Source organism: Etheostoma spectabile, chromosome 1 (genome assembly GCF_008692095.1).
Source record: "Etheostoma spectabile isolate EspeVRDwgs_2016 chromosome 1, UIUC_Espe_1.0, whole genome shotgun sequence".
Taxonomy (NCBI): domain Eukaryota; kingdom Metazoa; phylum Chordata; class Actinopteri; order Perciformes; family Percidae; genus Etheostoma; species Etheostoma spectabile.
This window is the reverse complement of record NC_045733.1, coordinates 16,265,427-16,287,474: the sequence shown is the minus strand read 5'-3', so window position 1 is coordinate 16,287,474 and position 22,048 is coordinate 16,265,427. Positions and strand designations below refer to the sequence as shown.

General features: G+C 40.7%; 1 protein-coding gene across 2 annotated transcripts in view; it reads left to right on the top strand.

The window, feature by feature from the left end:
• pde8a (phosphodiesterase 8A) overlaps nucleotides 1-21,180 on the top strand; it is a 48,953-nt gene extending 27,773 nt beyond the window's left edge. For both annotated transcript variants that reach the window (XM_032512897.1, XM_032512889.1), the window contains exons 5-22: nucleotides 21-75; nucleotides 416-504; nucleotides 758-836; nucleotides 1,301-1,441; nucleotides 2,064-2,152; nucleotides 2,295-2,346; nucleotides 2,441-2,483; nucleotides 5,329-5,406; nucleotides 5,587-5,657; nucleotides 6,534-6,698; nucleotides 11,802-11,850; nucleotides 11,976-12,111; nucleotides 12,226-12,424; nucleotides 14,985-15,202; nucleotides 15,886-16,018; nucleotides 18,236-18,400; nucleotides 18,528-18,657; nucleotides 19,003-21,180. In XM_032512897.1, the coding sequence (XP_032368788.1) occupies nucleotides 21-75; nucleotides 416-504; nucleotides 758-836; nucleotides 1,301-1,441; nucleotides 2,064-2,152; nucleotides 2,295-2,346; nucleotides 2,441-2,483; nucleotides 5,329-5,406; nucleotides 5,587-5,657; nucleotides 6,534-6,698; nucleotides 11,802-11,850; nucleotides 11,976-12,111; nucleotides 12,226-12,424; nucleotides 14,985-15,202; nucleotides 15,886-16,018; nucleotides 18,236-18,400; nucleotides 18,528-18,657; nucleotides 19,003-19,109 (1,999 nt within the window). In that variant the 3' untranslated portion in view covers nucleotides 19,110-21,180. The remainder of the gene's footprint in view (nucleotides 1-20; nucleotides 76-415; nucleotides 505-757; nucleotides 837-1,300; nucleotides 1,442-2,063; nucleotides 2,153-2,294; nucleotides 2,347-2,440; nucleotides 2,484-5,328; nucleotides 5,407-5,586; nucleotides 5,658-6,533; nucleotides 6,699-11,801; nucleotides 11,851-11,975; nucleotides 12,112-12,225; nucleotides 12,425-14,984; nucleotides 15,203-15,885; nucleotides 16,019-18,235; nucleotides 18,401-18,527; nucleotides 18,658-19,002) is intronic.
• Nucleotides 21,181-22,048: the final 868 nt, after the last annotated feature.

Below are 22,048 nucleotides of genomic sequence, written 5' to 3'. Positions count from 1 at the left end.
TAACATGTGTTCTTTTTAAGGCCAGACAGAGAAGAAGCCTCTGTGATGCCCTTGATCAATGCCGGCTTTAATAGGGTAAGAGAGTGGGTGTGTGTGCGTGTGCGTGTGCGTGTGCGTGTGCGTGTGTGGAAAAGGGGTTGGGTGTGGGTGGGTGGATGTGTCTCCTGCTGCTGTATTTGAATTATTCTTTCGAAAAAATTTTATATCCCTACTGTCAACACTCAACGTAGGGCAGGAATACAGATTGTAAAACCTTTTTGTTTGTTCAGGAGACATGTGCTTTAAGTTCCCTATACCTGAATTATTGTTAGTCATGGCATCAGCAGCATTAAAATATATCTTGTAATGGGTACATTGATATGAAAATGAAATTTTAGTTGTCTTTGATTGATCCGTGTGGCCCTCTAACCCTTAGAGATACGTGGAGAATGCCAATATGATGGCCTGCTATAATGAGCTGCTACAGTTGGAGCATGGAGAGGTGCGGGCGCAGTTTAAACTAAGGTGAGTCGTGTACTTTGTACTGTACAGTGTTGTTGTTACATTTTAGATTAGTTGAATATAGCAGTACCCTTACTCAAGGCTGTTGAGAGCAGGTCATCCGAAAGATGATCGGCTTTTAACAATTCTACTTTTTTTATGCCAATTTTCATACTTTTTAACTCTTTCTTTAAAAAGTGTAAATCGAGATTGTAGACACAACTTGTTGCATATTTTAACAAGGATTCTGAAACTGTTTTCTCTCCACCTGTACAAGGGCTGGAAATGCTATTTTCACAGCTCTAGAACAAAGCCAAGAGGCCATAGAGATCACTTCTGAAGATCAAGTAATTCAGGTGGGTTTCTAATAAACTTTAATACTTCTAGTTGCTTTATTGTGATGGAACAGGTCATCTCTCTCTTACTCTGTCTTCCCACTTGTTCTTTCTTTCTTTCTTTCTTTCTTTCTTTCTTTCTTTCTTTCTTTCTTACTTCCTCCCTCCTTTGCTGTTTTAGTGCCTGTTCATGTCTTGTGATCCCAGTTATCAGTTGCGGTCCCTGTCTTCCTGAATGGCTCCTTTTGACAACATCAAAGCACTGTTGCCATGTTATGTTCTGTTATGTGTCATGTTGTGTTTTTACATGAAATATATGTTTTTGTGCTCCTGGAAATAGGCAACAAATGTGTCAGTGCCTCTAAATTGTTTACGTAGACAAGGTTCATATGTCATCATCTTAACTGTGTCTGAAATAATTGATGGATTTTATAAACTGTCATCTCAAATTAAGCGCTAACACTTGTGTTACCTTTCATTCGCAGTACGTGAACCCTGCCTACGAGTCTATTATGGGCTACCAACAAGGCGAGCTCATAGGGAAGGAAATAATGGAAGTGCCTAAAAGTGAGAAGAATAAGCCTGATCTCCTTGAAACAATAAATTCCTGCATACAGAAAGGAAAGGTAATGGTCATTCATGAAATCATCTCCACCATACATTTCAGGTCAAAGACAATTTTCTCAAGGTTTATTAATCAGGAACTTAATCTCATCGGGAAACAAATGATCACTTTCTAGTGATTGTTGATACTTGTGCACATATAGTCTTGACATGTAGACTATCGCTCTTGCCTTTGTGTCTGTGCATCCATGTGTGCTGTGAGTGAGCGCCACTGGCCATCCAGCAGCTCTGTTTCATGTGCATTAGAAGAACGGTTGATGGCTGTGCTGTAATCTTACTACATAGAGAGCGAAGGTCAGTCCCAGACAGGCTAACAGCAGGAACGGCCTTTTTAAGCTGCCACTGCAATCTTTTGGTGGGGGGACATGAAACAAGCGCGCCGGACTCCAGGAGCGCTCCCCCTACCCATTAAAGCAACTTGCTGCTCTCTGAAATACTCTGACCATCCCTACATCACCACCCAACATGCATCACAAACACCGCCATGCTGCATCCAGTCCACACTCACTTTTAAGACATTTTTTAAATGATTCTAATTATTATGTTGTCAGTTGTTATGATGAAAGGTTCCTTTGTCTGTATGTTTCATTTCTTCTCTCTCTGTTCTGTCTTGGTATGTTCCAGGAGTGGCAGGGGATTTATTATGCCAAAAAGAAGAATGGAGACAGCATTCAGCAAAATGTGAAGATCACACCTGTAATTGGACAGGGAGGGTGAGTGACCGTATGTTGAGGCATGGCTCATTCAGTCTTGCCAAATATAAATTACCTTTCCCGCAACCGAATAATTATACTGAATGACTAATGATTGGATCGCTTTATTTCTGGTGTACTAATTAGCTTTTGTCATTCACAGAAAAATCAGACACTATGTGTCTATCAACCGGCCTTTAAATGATAATAATAAGGTGAGATGTGTTTCCAGTTTTGCTGATTAATAATAAATAATAGGAGCATTCTGGCCGCCATGTCTCAATGTGCTTTTCTATTCTGTCCATGCAGAGTGATAAATCCACTGAATGTGTGCAGGCAGAGTCTCAGACAGGTAAGATCCATCCTGAAAATGCCCAGTGTTGATGCAAGAGAGCTCGGTCTTAACTCTACTTTGTATTAGAATAACATTACAAGTGATTTCTTATGCTCAAGTCTTTCAGATTTGAGTAGTTTGTTAGTAGAGTTGTAGGTTATTAGCAATAGTGATGGAAGTTCTTTCCATGACTGTGCCACTCGTGATCTGTCAAAGGTTTCATGGGTGTGAGAGCCGGCAGTGTGTTAGTCATTAGAAAGCACAACAACTGTTCCAGTTTTACACAAATGATGCACTCATTTTAACTTACTGTTTGCAATCACCAAATATCTGTTAGATGTAAATAACAATAAATTGGAGACACATTTGGGAATCTGAACTCCAAAACTTTGGATATATGTCAGTGATTGCACCATACCAGAAAATCATTGTCCAGTCCTGCTTTATCTCGCTGAGAAATGAATGCTGTCTTTTGTTGACCTTGAAAACTTTATCCATGCTTTTATTTCCTCTAAACTGGACTATTGTTCCCTTCTGTATTGTGGTATCAACCGTAAAGCCAATTCACAGCTGCAACTGATTTCGAAATGCAGCAGCTACGCTCCTCAGGCTAACTAAACAGGGATCATATCTCTCCTGTGTTGGCGTCATTTCACCAGCTCACTGAAAAGAAGTGACTTTGAAATCATGCCGTTTGTTTATGAAGCTTTGCATGGTCTTATAGCACAGTATATTTCACAGTAGCACTTATGCAACCCCCCTACGTCCCCTAGGTCTTCTGATTAGGGGCACTAAAGGTTGAATATGCTTTGAATGTTATGGTACAACCCGGTCAAAAGAGTTATGTTAGCATTTGCCATTTTGAAAAATGTGTTTTAAGCTTTCTTTTTCTTCTCTGTTTTTAATTTCTTTTGTTTCTTAGTCTACTTTTACCACTTCTGTCTTTTTATCACTTTAAACTTTGTCTTTACAAAACCCTGATAACAGTAAATATCCAGGTTGAGTGCCATGTGGAATTCAGATAGTATTGAGATATGCACTATTGTTGGGTTTCATCATCTTTTAATGGGATTTGTTGAAAATAAGAAAAAAATAGAATTAACACCAGCCCTCTCCTTTAAATGCCTTGGATAGAGATGACAATTTAAATAAAATAGATTATAATATCTGCTATTTTCTATCTATTGATTTGACCTTTGAGGTTGGCTTGGACGATCCAATTTTCTGGAGGATTTCCAGTAGCTTATTTTTATCTGGACAATGTTTGATATGACGTAAATTATTACATTTCACTTTGTTGGGCAAGTCTTAAGTCTCACTTTTGCACTTTTTGTTCGCAACTTTGACCCATTATTCAAATTTTACTGGATTAAAACCTCAAAACTAAACTTAACTTGTAAGTTACCACAGACTCATTACCACAGTACTCATTAAGTACAATTATAGTGATCAAAAACTGACTGCCAAATTCTGGAGTCCACCCCTCCTCTTGCAAAGGATATTGGTATGGGGGGCCAAACGGTTTGCGTGTGCCATCGGCATTGCATTACCACGTAATTTTTACGGGGCTTCAGCCCCAAATGTTTTGACGGTAGCTCTGAATGTAATTTTTAATGTAGGCAACAAAAAAGTTTAGATGCGTAATAATACTGCTGCTTCTTGTTTGAGGTTCCTGTGGCGTTTGCAGTTTTGATACAGGCTCAAACACACAGAGCTCTGACCCGTCCGTTGCTTTGTGTCCACTCTCTCTGTAACAATAGAGCGTCTTCCGTGGTCTGTGCTGCTTCAGGCAGTCATAATGAACGCAGGGATTCTGCGACAGATGTGCTCCATGTATTGTTATAGTTTCAGTTTTCCACCTCCGATGTGAAGCAGTGTTCAGCCACTTCCCTAAACTTTGTCTCATTCAGAGACCAGAGTCTCAAACAGGGCTCTGTGTCTGTCAGAAGGTCGGAGATCTGGCCTACCATATTAGCAGAGCAATAACGTAATGCACAGCAGACTTTTGCAGTTATTTTTTGAAATATTCTTGTAATATTATAACTTTAATTTTTCACAAAATATCACAACTCCTCCAAAGCCAGAAAATACAGATGCGATCAGTTAAACATGAGCAGAAATCTTACTGAAACACATCTGAAATATTACAGTCCAGGGGTTTATTAACAAATTCAAATGAATGCATGTGTCAATCACATAAATAAGTGCCACATGCACATTTGAAGAGGTAACTTCATCTACAAAAGACACAAAAGAGGAGGGAGGAGCAGATTGTACCTACATGTGTGTTGACTCAGCATAAATAACATTAAATGAGAAATGTTAATCAACAGAAGAAAAAATACCGTATTTGAAAAGAAATATAATGCCTGAGAACCTTACTGCATTATTTTCCATTATGTTTTTTATTTTTTGAATTGTCACCTATGTCCCCCTTTACACAAATAAAGATATTTCCTGCATAAATTGCTGCAGAAAAGGGTAGAAATAGGTGCATAACAATTCACCAAAATGCAGGAAATTAAGTGTTTAATGCTTAAAACTTTCAGGGAGAGGACCCCCAGATCCCCCACATCATATGTGGCCCTACATACCGGGACAACATCTTTGCCTTATGAGTTGCCAGACCAACTGTGATTAGGCCAAATGTGTGTGCCATCTAACTAACATCTACAAACTGGGCAGCTGAAATGAACATGCATTTGTCATTTACAAGCTGGGCACACAGTGTTTGTGATCTGCTCTGCTCTCTGCATTACATTCAGTTTGTTTTAATGAGTTTGGGCTAAACCCTGAACCTGCTCAAGTCCTAGAAACGCCCCTGGTGTGTGCGTGTAAACGTAAAGTATTTTCTTCTCCCCAGACATCCAATCCAGTAAGCACAAAGACCGGAGGAAAGGCTCTCTGGACGTAAGATCCACAACATCTCGGGGGAGCGATGGTGAGAGGAAAGTGAGAGAGACACGATGGAAACTTTCCCAGTTGTCTGTTTGCATCAAGTGTTGATTGGACACACACATGCAAACACACTCATTAGTGTGTTTGCATGTACTTAATTTGTACTTAATTTGTTGTTGAATGATAATATTGGGATGTATTGTTTTCTTCTTCATCCTGCCAGGGAGCTCACAGCGAAGGCACTCCTCAATGGCCCGAATCCACTCCATGACTATCGAAGCTCCCATCACTAAGGTGGGTTAATCTCCCTCCCCGTCATCCCTCCCGGCCTTCATCATATGATTAGCTCTGTGTACTGGTGTTCTGTATCTCATGACTGAGCTGCCACAATCGCCCTGAGCACTTCTTGTATTAGCACCCAGGCTAGAGGCCATGCATACCATGTTAAAGGAGATGATAAAATGCTACATTCATGCACGAGACTGGAAAGCATCATATAGGATTATGTAGTCTGCAGCCTCGATAGTCGGTGTAGTGGTGAGTTGTCCTCAGACTAAACAAAAACAAACAAAAAACTCCAAAAACAAACAGCCACTGAAGCACAGAAGGAATGAATCTTACGCAGGCAATAAAAACATTAATTGTCCAGGCAAGCATGGCCTTTTTGTGAGGTTTATTTAACCATTTTTTGTAACCAAGCAAACAAAGAAAGAAAGAACAATGGTGTCTCTCCTGCCCTGGTAAAAACACCATTAGCCCTCCCCAGTGTCTACCTGCTACTATCCCTGCTTACCCATATATGTACACCTCACTGTGTGGCTCAGGCTGCCCAGTACCTTCCAAACAAAAGCACTAACAGGAACTCAAAGTAACTACAATAACGATACTAATTTTATTATACAACTAATTCAGCCGTATAATTCAAACAGAACAGCAAAAGCAAACAAAAAAAGACAAAGAAAGTCCCCAGGGATGGGTCATATGACATGCTGCAGTTTCACTGCTGCATCATTTGACTATTTAGTTATTCCCTTTAGGCATCTCTCCAGAATAAAGCACATATTGTGTGTCTGTCTGTCTGTCTGTGGCTGTGTGTGTTTAAAAAAAAAAAGCTTAATAATAAATTAACCTTACTTATTTTTACTTAACCTTACTTATTTTGTCATCCAGGTAATCAACATCATCAATGCAGCGCAGGAAAGCAGCCCTATGCCTGTGGCAGAGGCCTTGGATCGGGTACTGGAGATCCTGAGAACAACTGAGCTCTACTCCCCGCAGTTCGGTACCAAGGATGAAGATCCCCATACGAATGATCTCGTCGGGGGGCTGATGACGGTAAGCAGCAGGCCTTGTAGAGCACAAGCGTCTTTTGAAAAGTCTGAAACACCCAAACAGCTTCCTTCCGCTACAAATGAATCGACTCCCATATGATAACACACGTCAGAGCGTTTGGAGAATTCCACAGTGATAACACGCATGTCTGCATGAATCTCCATTCACCATGAAAGTCCATGGTAAGGTGTTAAATGAAGGAGAGAGAGAGAGAGAGAGAGAGGAGAGAGAGAGAGAGAGGGAGAGGGTGTGTGTGTGTGTGTGTGTGTGTGTGTGTGTGTGTGTGTGTGTGTGGTGTGTGTGTGTGTGTGTGTGTGTGTGTGTGTGTGTGTGTGTGTGGTTGTGGTGTGGTGTGGGTGTGTGTGTGTGTGTGTGTGTGTGTGTGTGTGTGTGTGTGTGGTGGAGATCTGTTCATTTTGGGGGAGGGAGAGAGAGAGATTAAAAGACAGCAATGGTGAAGTACAAAAGTAGAAAGAGTGCCAAGTTGGCAGTCTTGGCAACAACCCCAGAGGAGTGTTAGATTGTCCTTTGTGCTCCTGTAGGCTGAAGAGGAAAGCCCACCCCACCCTCTCTTCTCCCCCCCTCGTCGCTCTCTCTCTCTCTCTCTCTCTCTCTCTCTCTCTCTCTGCACACATGCACACAGTCACACACACTTGGACCTCTTCCTCTTGACTCAACAGGCCTGAAACATCCTGTTCTTTGGATGGATCAGATGAATAAGCATGGCTTTACTTATACATGTACACTCTAGATACACAGAGGCATTACACATGGTCTTTCCCCAGAAAGATTTGTTCTGCATAAGTGATGAAGGCTGATAAAGCCAGAAAACCAGGTTCAGATTGTTATTTATTTACGATCATATTGGTTTATGATGTGCCTGGTTGCATATGTGTTTGTATGCGGTTGTTCAGGTGAGGTGTGCTAAGTCTTAACTCCGAAGACCCAATGAACATTAAGAGAAGAGCTGTCATCTGTTGTCTTAAAATACCTATACATACCGGTTCCAGTTTGGGGATTACAAACCCAAGTGTTCCGATTACCACTGGAACCACTGTTACCTTCACTTTCCACATCTTCTCTAGCTCCTCTCTAAGCACTTGGTATTTTTCAAGCTTCTCATGTTCCTTCTGATACATCTATTACAACTACTTTCTTCTGCAGTTTGTCAACCACCACAATGTCCAGTTGGTTACCCATCACCAGTTTATCAGTCTGGATCTGGAAGTCCCACAAGATCTTAGCTTTGTCATTCTCTGCCACCTTTGGAGGTGCCTCCCACGTTGACCTAGGGACTTCCAGCCCATACTCGACACAGATGTTCCTGTACACTCTGCCAGCCACTGATAAATTCACTTAGCAGGTCATCACTTGGGGCCATCTTTCTGATGTACTCCTGGATAGTGGCTCTGATGCTAACATGTCCTCGGCCACCCTCTTTCTGCTTGGTGTATAGTCCCAGCGTGCTAGACTTGGGGTGAAACCATCCATGCATTGTGAGGAGCTATCTTGTCTTGATATCAGTAGCTTCTATCTCTTCCTTTGGCCAGGTCATTATACCAGCTGGCTATCTAATGACTGGACGTGCATATGTGTTGATGTCTCTGACCTTGTTCCTGCCATTCAGCTGGCTCTTCAGGACCTGCCTTACCCTGTGTAGGTTTTTGTCTGTAGGCCACTGCCTTACAGCCTCCTCATGGATTCCATTTGCCTGTGGTATTCCAAGGTATTTGTGGTTGTCCTGAACATCAGCTATGTTGCCCCCTGGTAGTTCCACCCCTTCAGTTGTGACCATCTTACTTCTCTTTGATACAACCTAACCACATTAATCAAATCTGAATGGCATTCCAACATCATTGCTGTAGAGCCTTGTGATGTGGGTCATTGAGTCAGTGTCACTATCATTCCTGGCACACAGCTTAAAGGAACATGCCAACTTATTGGGACTTAAGCTTATTCACTGAGTTAGATAAGTCCATACATACCCTTCTCATCTCTGTGAGTGCTGTCTGAATCTGCCTGACATCCCCAGCATTAGCTTAGCCTAGCAAAGATCCTGCAGGTAACTGGTAGCTATATTCTCAGAAAGGCAAAGCAGGGCGGAGCGCTGTTCCGTGACCGGGCTTCTCAGGCACTGCAAGCAAATCACTCCGCCCACGTAGCAGAAGTTGAGGTACTTCGCCTTTCTGAAAATATAGTTCCCAGTTAGTATGCGGTTAGAACATGGCTGTGGCTCATGTGACCTTGTTATTTGTACATGCTGTGACTATACAAATCACAACATGTAAATAGCAACATGTTGGCCTTATTATGTCACTTATTGGGAGCAGTAGCTAGTTGGAACCAGTTACCTGCAGGATCTTTGCTAGGCTAAGCTAATGCTGGGGGTGTCAGACAGAGTTACAGCACAAATGGAGATAAGAAGGGTATGTATCGACTTCTCTAACTCTGGGGGATACGGTGAATAAACTAAAATCCCAACAAATTGGCGTGTTCTTTAATGTCATCTAAGTAGAGAAGGTGGCTTATAGTCAGTCCACTTTGGAACTGGTATCTGCAGCCACTCTTAGTGATAATCTGACTGAAAGGGTCCAGCCATATGCAAAACAACAGTGGGGACAGAAAATCATCTTGGTATATGCTGCACTTGACGTTAACTTGTGCGATTGGCTTTATGTTGGCCTCTATAGTTGTCTTCCACAGCGTTTTCCATTACATTCTTGATAAAGGTTCTTAGTGTCCCGTTGATGTTCTACAGCTCCAAGCATTCCAGTGTCCATGAGTGCGGCATTGAGTCATAGGCTTTCTTGTAGTCGATCCAGGCAGCGCACAGGTTAGTCCGTCTGTTCTTGCAATTTTGAGGGACTGCTCTGTCAGCCAGTAACTGGTGTCTGGCTCACCTAATGTCTCTGCCAATTCCTATCTGTGTACTGTTCATGTATTGGGCCATGTGTCAACTCATCTTAGCTGTAATGATGTCTGACAAATTGCAGGGATTTGCTCCTTTTGGCGTCCTTCATAATCAGGATTGTCTGGCCTTGCGTTAACCATTCTGACTGGGTCCCGTCTCTCAGCAGTGGGATTGCATGGAGTGCAGTCAGCTTCTTTAGCCAGGAGGTGTGGATGATGTTCTCGGTAGGGATTCACATCTTCTAGCAGACTTTCAGAGGGTACTCCATGGTAATCGACCAGGAATCCATCTTACTTATAATCATCTCTCTCAGGTCAGCTTCCCCTGTGTTAAGCCTGTCTGTTCTGGGGCTCGGTACCCAACCTCGGACCTTGCGTCCTAGCTCCCTCTTGCCGTAGCATCATTGTACCTCGTCAATCTCTAGTTGTAATATCAGTCTGCGACTGCGGATATTGGCACACTGAACTAGTAGTTGTTTCTTGGTTAGCTTAGATGTTGGGTTTCGAAGTATCCATTGGTCCCACAATTTTCTTTTATGTAACCCTTTTCACTGGGTTCACTCGTGTAGTAGCATTCCATTAGATCCATTTTCATCCAATCCAATGTCTTGCTAGCTATCCATCAGTAGCCTATTAACTGTCACCAGCTTCATTTAGCAATTTACCAAACTGACTGTGAATATTCACGTATCTTTTGAACTTCAAATCTTAGTGTGAAAACCTTGGTTAACCCACTAAACAACAGCTTTTTGGCTTTTTACTGTTTTTCTCTCTATGTGAAATTTTCCCCCAAAAGGGGGCGAGGCCTTGGTGATTGCCGCCTGATGACGCAAAACCGGTCTGGTCTATTTTAAAAAACAATTTTATCTGATAATGGCACTAGAAAAAGGGGTAAGGGGGCAAAGTTATTATAAAAGTTATTATAATTTACCCTGTGAATAACTGGAATGTCTGTAGCTTTCATGCAATATTAAGATGCAATATTTCACTCAAATCCACAAATGTCAGCTGGCGCTAACGAAAAGCCATGTGATCAGCGTTGTCATTAGGATTCGTTCTCTGGGGCACATAAATGGCTGTACAAAATTTCATGGCAACGTATCCAATAGTTCTAAAAATAATTATGCCTGGACAGTCGATTTATCCATCAAGTGTGGCTAAAAATAGTATGATCAATCTTTAATTTTCCAAGTCGATTATCCACAGTGGATATAAATCACAGTCAAGAGCCAGATCATTATACCTTTAACCACTGAGAAGCATTGTTTGATTATTTGGGTGACAAACTGTTACCCCACAGATAAGCCACAATTGCTACCGCAGCATGCAGCACTGCCCAGAGGACAAATGTCGTAATGGAATAATTTACGGTAGATTATCTGACACGTGTACATAAATTATCATGGTGTCATTTCTGACACAACTATTAGAGTTCATAAATATGGTAATGATTTTCTAAACTGCATATTGGTATCATCAATAAGCTCAGCTTGGCTGTCTCATCCCTCCACTCCCTGCTAGTGGGGAGACGACATGAGGTGTCAGCATAACATAGCCTACAACATATTGTGTCATAGCACAGATAAAAGAACAAGTAAAAAAGTGTTAATATGGAAAATATGTCTTTGTTTTACTCATATTTATTATAATGTTGTAATTTGTTACGCTCTGGCCTCAGTCAAAAGGCATTTCCTTCTGCAACGTTTTCAAATTGCAGCAGCAATACATTCAGTCACACTGACTTATGATAAACACAGATATTATGTTCTCTTTGCAGGGGAAATTATTTGAAAATGAACTATTGAGATACTAGCCATAGTATAAGGTTTTTAGGCTTCTTTAGAAATGTTAAAAACAAACTAAAATGACAATTTAGTTGGATGTAAATCTTTCCAGATACTCCTGGTGCTCTGAAAACATGTGTTTTTGGAATCACTTTTCTGATGGAAATTCCCCCTGACTTGGGGCTTAACCTGGGTATCGTTTGTCTTGTTTTGTAGGTCAATGAATCATTTGTGACAGTTGATAAACATGATGTGCAGCAACATGAATGGTGTCTCTTTGGTCTTTCTTTACTCTGAAGTCCAAGCTCATGTTTGTCTGTGTTGATGCTCCTAGCCGCTTAATGGTGCAGTCAGTTTGTTACACTTGCTACATCAGTCCCTGACACATTCTTTCTTTTTTTCTTGTTCACAGGATGGTTTACGGAGATTGTCAGGAAATGAATACATATTAGCCACAAAACGTAAGTTTACATAAAAAAATTCAAAAAATATAATATGAAGGGCTGTGCTACGTTTTAGAGATATATTTATTTTTCAGCTCTCTTTATCTGAATGCCTTCTTTCTTGGGTCATCTTTTGCTCACAGAGCCCCACCATATCCCCAGTCACTTGACAACTCCTCTGTCTTTAAATGACATCCCACCTCGTATTGCCCAAACCATGGAGAACGAGGAGTCCTGGGACTTTGACATCGTCAACTTGGAGGCTGCAACCATGAGACGGTGAGGCAATCCCACAGTTAAGGGCTACCAGATAAACTGTGTCTAATTTTTAAAAAGCTTTGGATGAGAGTTTATGTTAAATACTGAACCATACCGTACTGAATTTGTCCGCAGGCCGTTGACCTACTTGGGCATAAAGATCTTCTCCCGATTTGGGGTCTGCGAGTTCCTAAACTGCCCTGAGGCCACATTGCGCTCCTGGCTACAAGTGATTGAAGCTAACTACCACTCCAGTAACTCCTACCACAACTCCTCTCATGCAGCTGATGTCCTGCATGCAACGGCCTATTTTCTCTGCAAGGAGAGAGTCAAGGTAATTTAACAAATAAACTAAGAATATTTCAAATAAAAATGTATTAAAATATAATATATTATTATTTTTCAACAAAAAAAACAAAAATGTATTGGTTCCAGCTTTTGGAAATGTGCCTTTTTTTTGTCTTGATACTAAATAAACATATTTGGTATTGGACTATTATTTGGACAAAATAAGAAAACTAAAGATGTCTCCTTAGGAGTGATCTGTCTTATTTTGGTTAATTCATTCATTGAGAAAACTATTGACAAATGAATCAATGAAACATAATCGTTAGTTGCATCTTTATTACCCGCTAGTGCAGTGCCTGTCTGAAACATGCCTGTTTGGAATGGGTTGATTGCTTTGTCTCCTGTATTGCTGCTTGCAGCTTTCTCCAGAAATACTGTACTCCGAAATAACTTACAGAAGGCCCCCAAAGCACTTAATATGCAACTATAGGCCTATACTGCTGACTTACTGTGTACTTGTAGTTCGGAGGAAAACACACATTTACCTGACAGAGAACGTTGCAGATTCAGATTCTACTCACAAAAGACCAGAATTAAAATATGATGCATTAAACCATCCAGCATTATATTAGACTTGAAAATCTTCACCTTAAAGTACTTTGTGCTAATAAGGCCTCGCTTTGTAAGCAGAACTTGCACTGTGCTGTCACAGGCAGTTTTCTATGGTAAAAGGAAAGCGCCTTGTGAATGTGTTTTTTCTTGTAATTCATTTTTTTATAAAACTCACCTTTTATAAATATTGCAGGTTCAATCGGTCGCGGTTCTTCTGCGGCTTGTGGAGATCCAACATGTCCGCTTTTTTCGTGTAGCAGTCACACGTCGTGGTTTTAGGCGATGTGGCCCGGGCAGGAGAAGCAGGGAACCTGGCTGAGCAGTGCGCAGAACAGCCGGAAAAATGTGCACAACAAAACAATGTGTTAAACAGCCCCAGCTTGTTTACCACATTTACCACGCCACGGGTCAATCTGTGGCAACTTCACTGCTGCTCATATAGAGAGTCAGCGTGTCCCCAATTTCATCATTTGCAAGTAGACAGCAGTTTATGGCAAATGATCAGTTTTGGGACAAGACACCTGTAGCCGGTGAACCGTAATCAATGAGCCTTGTAGGGAATCAGCAACTACCCACCCTCGCTGCGGATGTGCCTTTGCTGTACTGCATATGTGCAAAACACGCACAGAGATATTGATTCATACATAGTTTATTAGCTTTTATCAGAGAGGCTGTTGAAACTCAGGTCACTTAGCTGTTATTTATTATAACATGTGAATAATGTGGCAGTGTAAGCTCTGTCGTTAAAGTTTTTATAGTGTGATCAGTGTGGTATCAATCCTAATAATTCCCAACAAGCGACAAGTGTTTGTTTTGTCAGTATGCTATAAAAATAGTCACTTCATTAAATGCATTTTTGTTTTATCCTTAAAGTCACACTGCCCGTAGAGTGCTGTTAACGGCATTGTCAAATTCAATGCTACATACAAAAAAACGTCTTAAATGATTGAATGTTCCGTAAATGTTTGATTGGAGAGAAAAACACGGTGGCCACACTGGAAGTTCATGATTAGATGTGAAACTACATGGATGGTCCTCAAAGTCAACATTGCGTGTGAGTGTGTGTGTGTGTGCGTGTGTTTGTGTGTGTGTGTGTGTGTGTTTTAAAAGCTGCCATCCTTTAGTTTACAAGTGGGTCCAAACAGCTAAAGTATCTAGATGTTGGGATTGTAGTACTATCAAGCGCAGCTCCCGCCTCAGAGTGTCAGTGTCAGTGATTCCATGTTATTGAAGAGAGTCGTGGTTTTGGCCCAAGTGTGTCAGTGGCTCAGTAACTAGTTGAAGCTGTGCACTGACTAAGCTGATTACCAAACTGTCTATTTCGGATCTCAGTGGAGTGATCTTTTATTGGCTTAGCTAATGAACTGTGGTGTTACATCACCCAAGATTAATGAATCCCTGGAAATCTACAGACAGGATAGCAGGTCTGTCATGTTGTAAATTATTTTAGGTACTTTACTTTTTACTTTACTTTTTCTATACTTTTTAAGTCCTTTTATTATTAACTATTTCTGTTTAATATTAAAATCAACAGGACAACTTCAAAAGTAGGTTCAAAATTAGATTAAAAAAAAAATTGTGTTCTACACACATTCAACAACATGAATACTCTATATTTGCTCGATCTGGCATTTCATTATAGCTGTATAATTGCTTATATTGGGTGACATTACAAATATGCACATTGTATGTCAGGTGCATGTGTTTGGTATCTTGGGAAAGCTTAGAATCCCTTGTAGATGCAGCTAAATTAAGGTGAACATGAAATGTTATTATCCTAATAATTCACGACTTTCTTTTACAATTTAGAGCTGCAAGCTAACCTGGAAGCAGGTAACAGCTGTGTTGAGAGCCGGATGTGACATGTCTCCTGAATGTAGAATAAGGTTATACTGTGCTAGCTTTTGGCCCAGTTCATCATTCAGAACTTTAGACCAAGGTGGTAATATACTAGACTTTTCCTTGCCCAACAATCTGCCCATCTGCCCCAACAGCAAAGTTTAGATCCCATTGATGAGGTGGCTGCCCTGATTGCGGCAACTGTGCACGACGTGGACCACCCAGGCCGCACCAACAGCTTCCTGTGCAACGCAGGAAGTGAGCTGGCCATCCTCTACAATGACACCGCTGTGCTAGAGAGCCACCATGCAGCACTGGCCTTCCAGATCACCACAAGAGATGATAAGTGCAACATCTTCAAAAACATTGAAAGGTAGGAGAGTTGTTACACAAGGAATAGGTCATTTAGCCGTTATCCTGAACTTTTGAAGTTTAGTGGATTTAGAAGCATGTAGCTACAAGTCCTGAAAAAAACATCAATACGAAGACCTCAAGTACTCTAATCTAACCGGCAGTCAAATAACTGTGTATAAAAGATTTATATTTACATCAGTGTCTCCTAAAAGAGCTACTCTAACAGTTTTTTACTGACACAAGGGCTGCACTATTCCTTTAATGTGTTTCAAATTAGATGAACTTGTTGACTTTTGTGCATCACCTAAAGTATCATAAGGGGATAAGCTAAGTCTGCATATGTGCTGAGGAAAGCAACACTGTGTGTGCGTGTGCGTGTGCGCGTGTGTGTGTTTGTGTGTGTTGACAGTGGCAGGGTAGTAATGTGATTTGAGTCCCAAAGCAGAATAGCTCACATGTGCTGGTCCTCTCAGAGGGGGAAGGTGAACAAAGCATCCATTCATCGCCACTGTCACCGCAGTCAGAAGGGATTGAAACACGGGTTTCCATGCTTTACCACACTGTCATCTCACTCTCTGTTTCCTCTTCATCTCCTCTCCCTGCTTCCATCCGATTTCTTTCTCTCTCTCTCTCTCTCTCTCTCTCTCTCTCTCTCTCTCTCTCTCTCTCTCTCTCTCTCTCTCTCTCTCTCTCTCTCTCTAGGAATGAATATCGAACACTACGACAGGCCATCATTGATATGGTGCTCGCAACTGAGATGACCAAACACTTTGAACACGTCAACAAATTTGTCAACAGCATCAACAAGCCGCTGGCTGCTCTGGAGGAGAATGGGGTGAGATACAAAACTGCTGAAACACTTTTTTTTTAAATATTTCATACCTGTGTAGAATTTCTAATTTTAGCATTTCTTTCTAAATATATCAGTGTTTTGTGTCACAGCATTCAGACACTAGATAAAGACAACTATTGTAATCTCATTCTGTCACACGCTGTCACAGAATCATACTCAGTCGAGCAGTATGCAAGCCACAATAGTTTTGGAGCTTGAGAGATGATGATGCTGGTTCAGAGGACTTGTGACGTGTTGTTGCCTGGGCACAGATATCTTTGTGGGGAGAGAATTTTACAACTTGGTACCATCTTTCTCGTCTGGATGTGGAATGCTCAACACAGACATTTAAAAGTTGTCTTGCCCTTTAAAGGCAGGAATCATCCAAATAAATTATTTGATGCCGATACGAGGCGGGTTTCCAGTTTATAATAGTTAGAATACTGAGTACAGCTTTCAGAACATTCAAAACATTGTTTTTCAGTTTATATTTAGTTGATAAAAAAAGCTCTTTGGCCTTTGTTTCACATATACTTCAATTTAGTTGACCTCACTCATCTTGGCTTAGTGAAATAGACTGTACTTCAGCTTGACATTCTTGTCAATGATTCCAATCTTGAAACATACAGTAGGCTGCAAATCATCTGACTGCACAAACCACTCTTTTACATGTTAGTGTTGCAAGAGCTCATAATGAACACATGCTGAATACAGACTTTCCTTCTCCATACAGAAAACCTTTATCAGCTGTCAGTGCCATATTTAATCGCCCTGGTTTGGTTTATAAACAGACACAGTCAGTTATTTTTAAACATGTTCAGCTGCAGTGTATGCTATAAAGGGCTATCTATTGTCACTAATACATACAAATAGGGCCCGAGCAGCGATAGCGGCAAAGGCGCTATTGAAATTGAAGGGATTCATCCTTTCCTTTCCTTTCCTTTCCTTTCTTCCGGCAAATGAATTACCTTTTTGAGGGGCTTAACATACTCAAAAACCAAAATTGGCGGTTGCATCAAGTCTGGTAAAAATTTACATATTTGAAGGGTTTCGGGAATAGACACACAAAAATGGCCTGCTGGCGCCCTATACAAAGTAAAAAATAAAAAATTGAAGAAAAAAATTAGACCAACTATCTTGGTACACATATGGAGCATGTCAAGATGTACAAAACAGCTCAAGGAAGTCATACCCTAAACCCAACAGGAAGTCCACCATTTTGAATTGAAAGTTTGAAATTAGTGTGATTTTGGCCATTTTCACATGTTGTTAATTAACAAACTCCTCCTGGAGATTTCATTTGATCAACTTTAAATTTGGTCTGTACCAAGTTACTAAAAGAAAAACTAGCCATTTTGAGCATTTATCAATGAATGAAGAACTTGACTTTTGTTCATAGCGCCTTCTGCTGGCAACAAGAAATCCGCCTTATATGAAAAACATCATCCATACATGAAACTTGTGAGACTGAGCCACCCCTTATACTTTGACCACGCCCATGTACCCCTTTTATGGCTTTTGAACCATTTAAGGTAGAGTCTTGTGTGAGGTATCATTGAACTCAGCAGACAGTTTCATTTAATTTGGTTTGGCCCGCCCCGTATGCTTAAGCCAAGTCCCCTTTCATAACTAGTGACCCGTTTCTTATTGTGGGAGAAATCATTGAATTCAACAGAGAGTTTAGTTTTCATTGGTGATGGTTTGACCCGCCCCTTAAGCTGTAGTCACGCCCCTTTTTATAACTTATGACCCATTTGATGTAGACCCTAGTGTCAGGTATCATTGAACTCAGCAGAGAGTTCCTTATTCATTGGTGATGGTTTGCCCCGCCCACTATAATTAAGCCGCCACGCCCCCTTTAATAACTAATGACTCGTTTCTTGTACACTATTGTGGGAGGTATCATCAAACTCAACAAATAGTTCTGTTTTCATTGGTCATGGTTTGGGCCGCCCCCTATGCTTTAGGCACGCCCCCTTTCACAGCTGATGAGCTATATGACGCAGAGTCTTGTGTGAGGTATCATTGAACTCAGCAGGGAGTTCCCTTTTCATTGGTGATGATTTGTGGTGTCTGAGTGCGGCGCAAATGCTCGGTTGCAAGGAGCAGCGTCCGTCAGTAACCCTGACGCGCACAGAGGAGCAAGAGCCCGTTCAACGCTGCTTGCAGCTTTAATTTCAGTTGTCTTTGTGCTACTGGTCTGCTTCTGTTATATTTTAGGGAAACAATGATGAGGAATCTGTCAAAAGCATTCTGACATCGCCAGAGAATCGCATCCTCGTCAAGCGGATGCTGATTAAATGTGCAGACATCTCCAATCCATGCAGGCCTCAGGAGCTCTGTATAGAATGGGCCGGACGGATCTCAGAGGAGTATTTTGCACAGGTAATTAGAAAAAAATAACAGTGTTGATGGTGTGGGGATATGGATCCAGCCGCATTTCTTTTGTTTCTTTTGTAATTTATGTATTTATTGTACGTAATGATCGTTTTTGCTGTCTTCTCTGGTGTAGACGGATGAGGAGAAGAGACAAGGTCTGCCAGTGGTTATGCCTGTGTTTGACAGAAACACCTGTAGCATCCCAAAGTCCCAGATTTCCTTCATAGACTACTTCATTACGGACATGTTTGATGCATGGGATGGTGAGACTGCACAGCATGATGCAAACATGAGAAATGCATACACTGCTACAAATCTCCATAATTAGTTGTTGTTGTTTGATCTATTTTTTTGACAAAGAATCTTATTGAGATCAAGTTTCTTTAAAAGAGACCAGTGTACAACAGCAGCATAGACAAACACTCAATAACACACTGTTAAAGTAATATCATCATTAAAAATGGAAAAACATAGTTTCACAAAAGATATATATGAATATAAAATATGTAAAATATAAAATAAATATATAAATGAGATAGTGGCATTGGTTTGAAAAGCATTACACTGTCATTAAAAACAAACTTGAACTTCTCGTGTTGTCTCTCTAGCTTTTGCAGACCTCCCCAATCTTATGCAGCACTTGGACAACAACTTCAAGTACTGGAAAGGCCTGGACGAGAGGAAGCTGCACAGCCTGCGACCGCCTCCAGAGTAGGCGCTGCAGTGTTTGGCCCTTGGACTCTGCAGTCCAGGGCAGCCGTCCTCTCTCCTGCTGGGGCGTCTCTCTCCCTGCCAGCCCAGCCAGCCAAAAGGCCTCCTCGCCTTCACTCTCCTGCTTCTGTAGCACACCGAGCGTCCACATGTCCTTCCATACAGAAAACCACAGAAGGACTTCCTGACTGACAGTTGCAGCAATAACATTGCTGGCTTTACAACCCTGTCAGATTAGAACTGTGACAAACAGACACAAACAGCATCCTTATGAACTTATCGTGCCTCTCAGGCATTCACAGTGTAGCTGGTCAAGTGACATGACTGAGAGAGGGTTCTTACAGGCCTCCTGGCAAAGTATCCGTCCCCTAATTACCACGTGGGCACGGCCTGTGAAGTTGCTGTTTGAGTAAAAAACTGCTTGTTTACTGAAGGAGCGAGCAACACAGGAGGAGTGGGTGGAAGTGTGGCCTGGATATGAAGTTGTCCAGTCCATGTCAGGCCATATAATCACTTTTGACCTCCATCCCTGTGCTCGCAGCAAGCCAGGACTGCTCATTCTGCCCCTGGAGGCCAAACTATTAAAGAACACTCCACTGCTTGTTTGTTTTTTGTTTGTTTTTTTGTGCAAAATTTTTTATGTGTACTTCGAATACCCATCCAAGTTGACACGCAACTGTCATTACAGACATGGGGGGATGCTTACTTTTTGGGTCAGGGAATGGATCTTTACTTTAGGCCACTGCTGAGACAAACACCTCAACATCATGATCATAGGTAACTAATTACAGATGATTTGGTATGTTAATTTTTCTTAGATGTTCCTTATTTTCTATATTAAAATTCATACATTAATTAGTTGATAAATAAGAACTAAATTAATTTCAAAAAGAGAGAAAAGCCAAAGCTGATGAAGACAAAAAAATCATATAAAGCATTACCATATTAAACATTCTTATTTTCTTATCAAAAGTACAGTACCAGTTTGAATGAACACTTTTGTATTGCACTGTAAACAATATTAGAAATGTCTATGTCTCAGTGATTTGTCCAGGGATGGGATTGTAGAATAAGCTGTTATTGTTGATCATTGTGTGTGTGTGTGTGTGTGTGAAGGTGTGTGTGTGTGTGAAGGTGTGTGTGTGTGTGTGTGTGTGTGTGTGTGTGTGTGTGTGTGTGTGTGTGTGTGTGTGTGTGTGTGTGTGTGTGTGTGTGTGTGTGTGTGTGTGTGTGTGTGTGTGTGTGTGTGTGTGTGTGTGTGTGTGGAGGTGTTTTCATTGAAGCAACAATCCCTTACTCTTGGTTTAATGCTGTAAACCGCTTGACATTTAACAACAGCAGAAATATGTGAAAACATTTTGGACTTGAAATTTTTTTTCTCCCAGACATTTTTGTATCTGGTTTATCCTACTGAAAAGACTGCCTTATTTTATACAATATTTATACAGTACATCCCACTGTGCAACTGCAACGGACATCTGGAGTTTTTATTATAACATAGTCAGAAGGTTATGTTCAAGTAAATCTCAATATTTTTATAGACAATGAATTTTACACTGGATTTGCAGCTAATGAGATCAACCATTATAGCTATCTGAATACCTGTGAATTGGAAGGTCACACAGAGCATGTATACAGAGAACTAAATGGTTAAGAAGGGTGTGGATCGCAGAGTTGTCTATCACTGTCTTTCAGCAGTCTCCTAGAGGCCAGCTTGCATTGATTTTTGATCAAACATCATTCTATTTTGGCCACTTGTCCAACATCCTTATGCACAGACCCAGGGAACAGCTTTTTGTTTAAGGCTGGTTTCAGATTAGGATATTAATATATGTTAAAGATTGTTGCTTATTAAGAATATTTCTTCTTTAAACAGTATATAAATGCCATAACAGCTAAGCAAATGATGGTTAGTAAGATGTATTGACCACAGTTATCTTTGTTTCTCTCTTATGACAGAATTGTACACGCAATCAGGGGATTTGTTTGTTCCTTCTGATTCACATCTTGGTCTGAAGGCACAGGAAAAAAATTTAGAAACTATTCAATGAAAAATAAAATAATGTCAATTATAAGTTTGCAGTCTATATTCTGGAATGATTCCATATCTGTCCTTTACTTACTTATAGTGACTTGAGAAAGTTTACACACCCATGCTAAAGTTGATTAAAACAGAGACGAAAAAAAAACATCTGTGGAAAGTGATCTTAACGCCAGTTAAAAATATTTGGAAAATCCAACCTTTTAAGGACACCAATTTTCTTTTGATGAATAATGTATTGTAAATAATACATGTTCTCCTTAAAATAACGGGGGCAAGTATACACACCGTATGTTAAATTCCCATAGAGGCAGGCACATTTTAATTTTTAAGACCAGTTATTTCATGGATCCAGGATACTATGCATCTTGATACAGTTCCCTTGGCCTTTGGAATAAATAGCCCCACACACATACAATTCACCATACATAGAGACTGGCATGGGTATTTCCATAAGATCACTCTCAAAGCAAATCAAACCAGCTATAAGCTAACTGAAATAATACCTGCCAATCTCTATGTATGGTGAAGGGTATGTGATGATGGGGGGGCTATTTTAATTCCGAAGGCTAAGGGAACTTTATCAGGATGGATAGTATCCTGGATCCATGAAATAACTGGCCTATAATAATAAAAATCTGCCTGCCTCTATGGGAATTTAACATGGGGGGGTATACTTATGCGCCGTGTATTTTAAAGAAGAACATGTATTTATTTGCAATACATTATTCATTCACAAAGGAAACTGGTGTCCTTAAAGGTTGGATTTTCCTACATTTTTTAATTAAGGCATTAAGATCAATTTCTAAAAGATGTTTTTTTATTCCTCTTTTTGATCAAGCTTAACACGGGTGTGTAAACCTTTTCAAGCCACTGTATGTCATCTGTCTTTTTCTCATTAT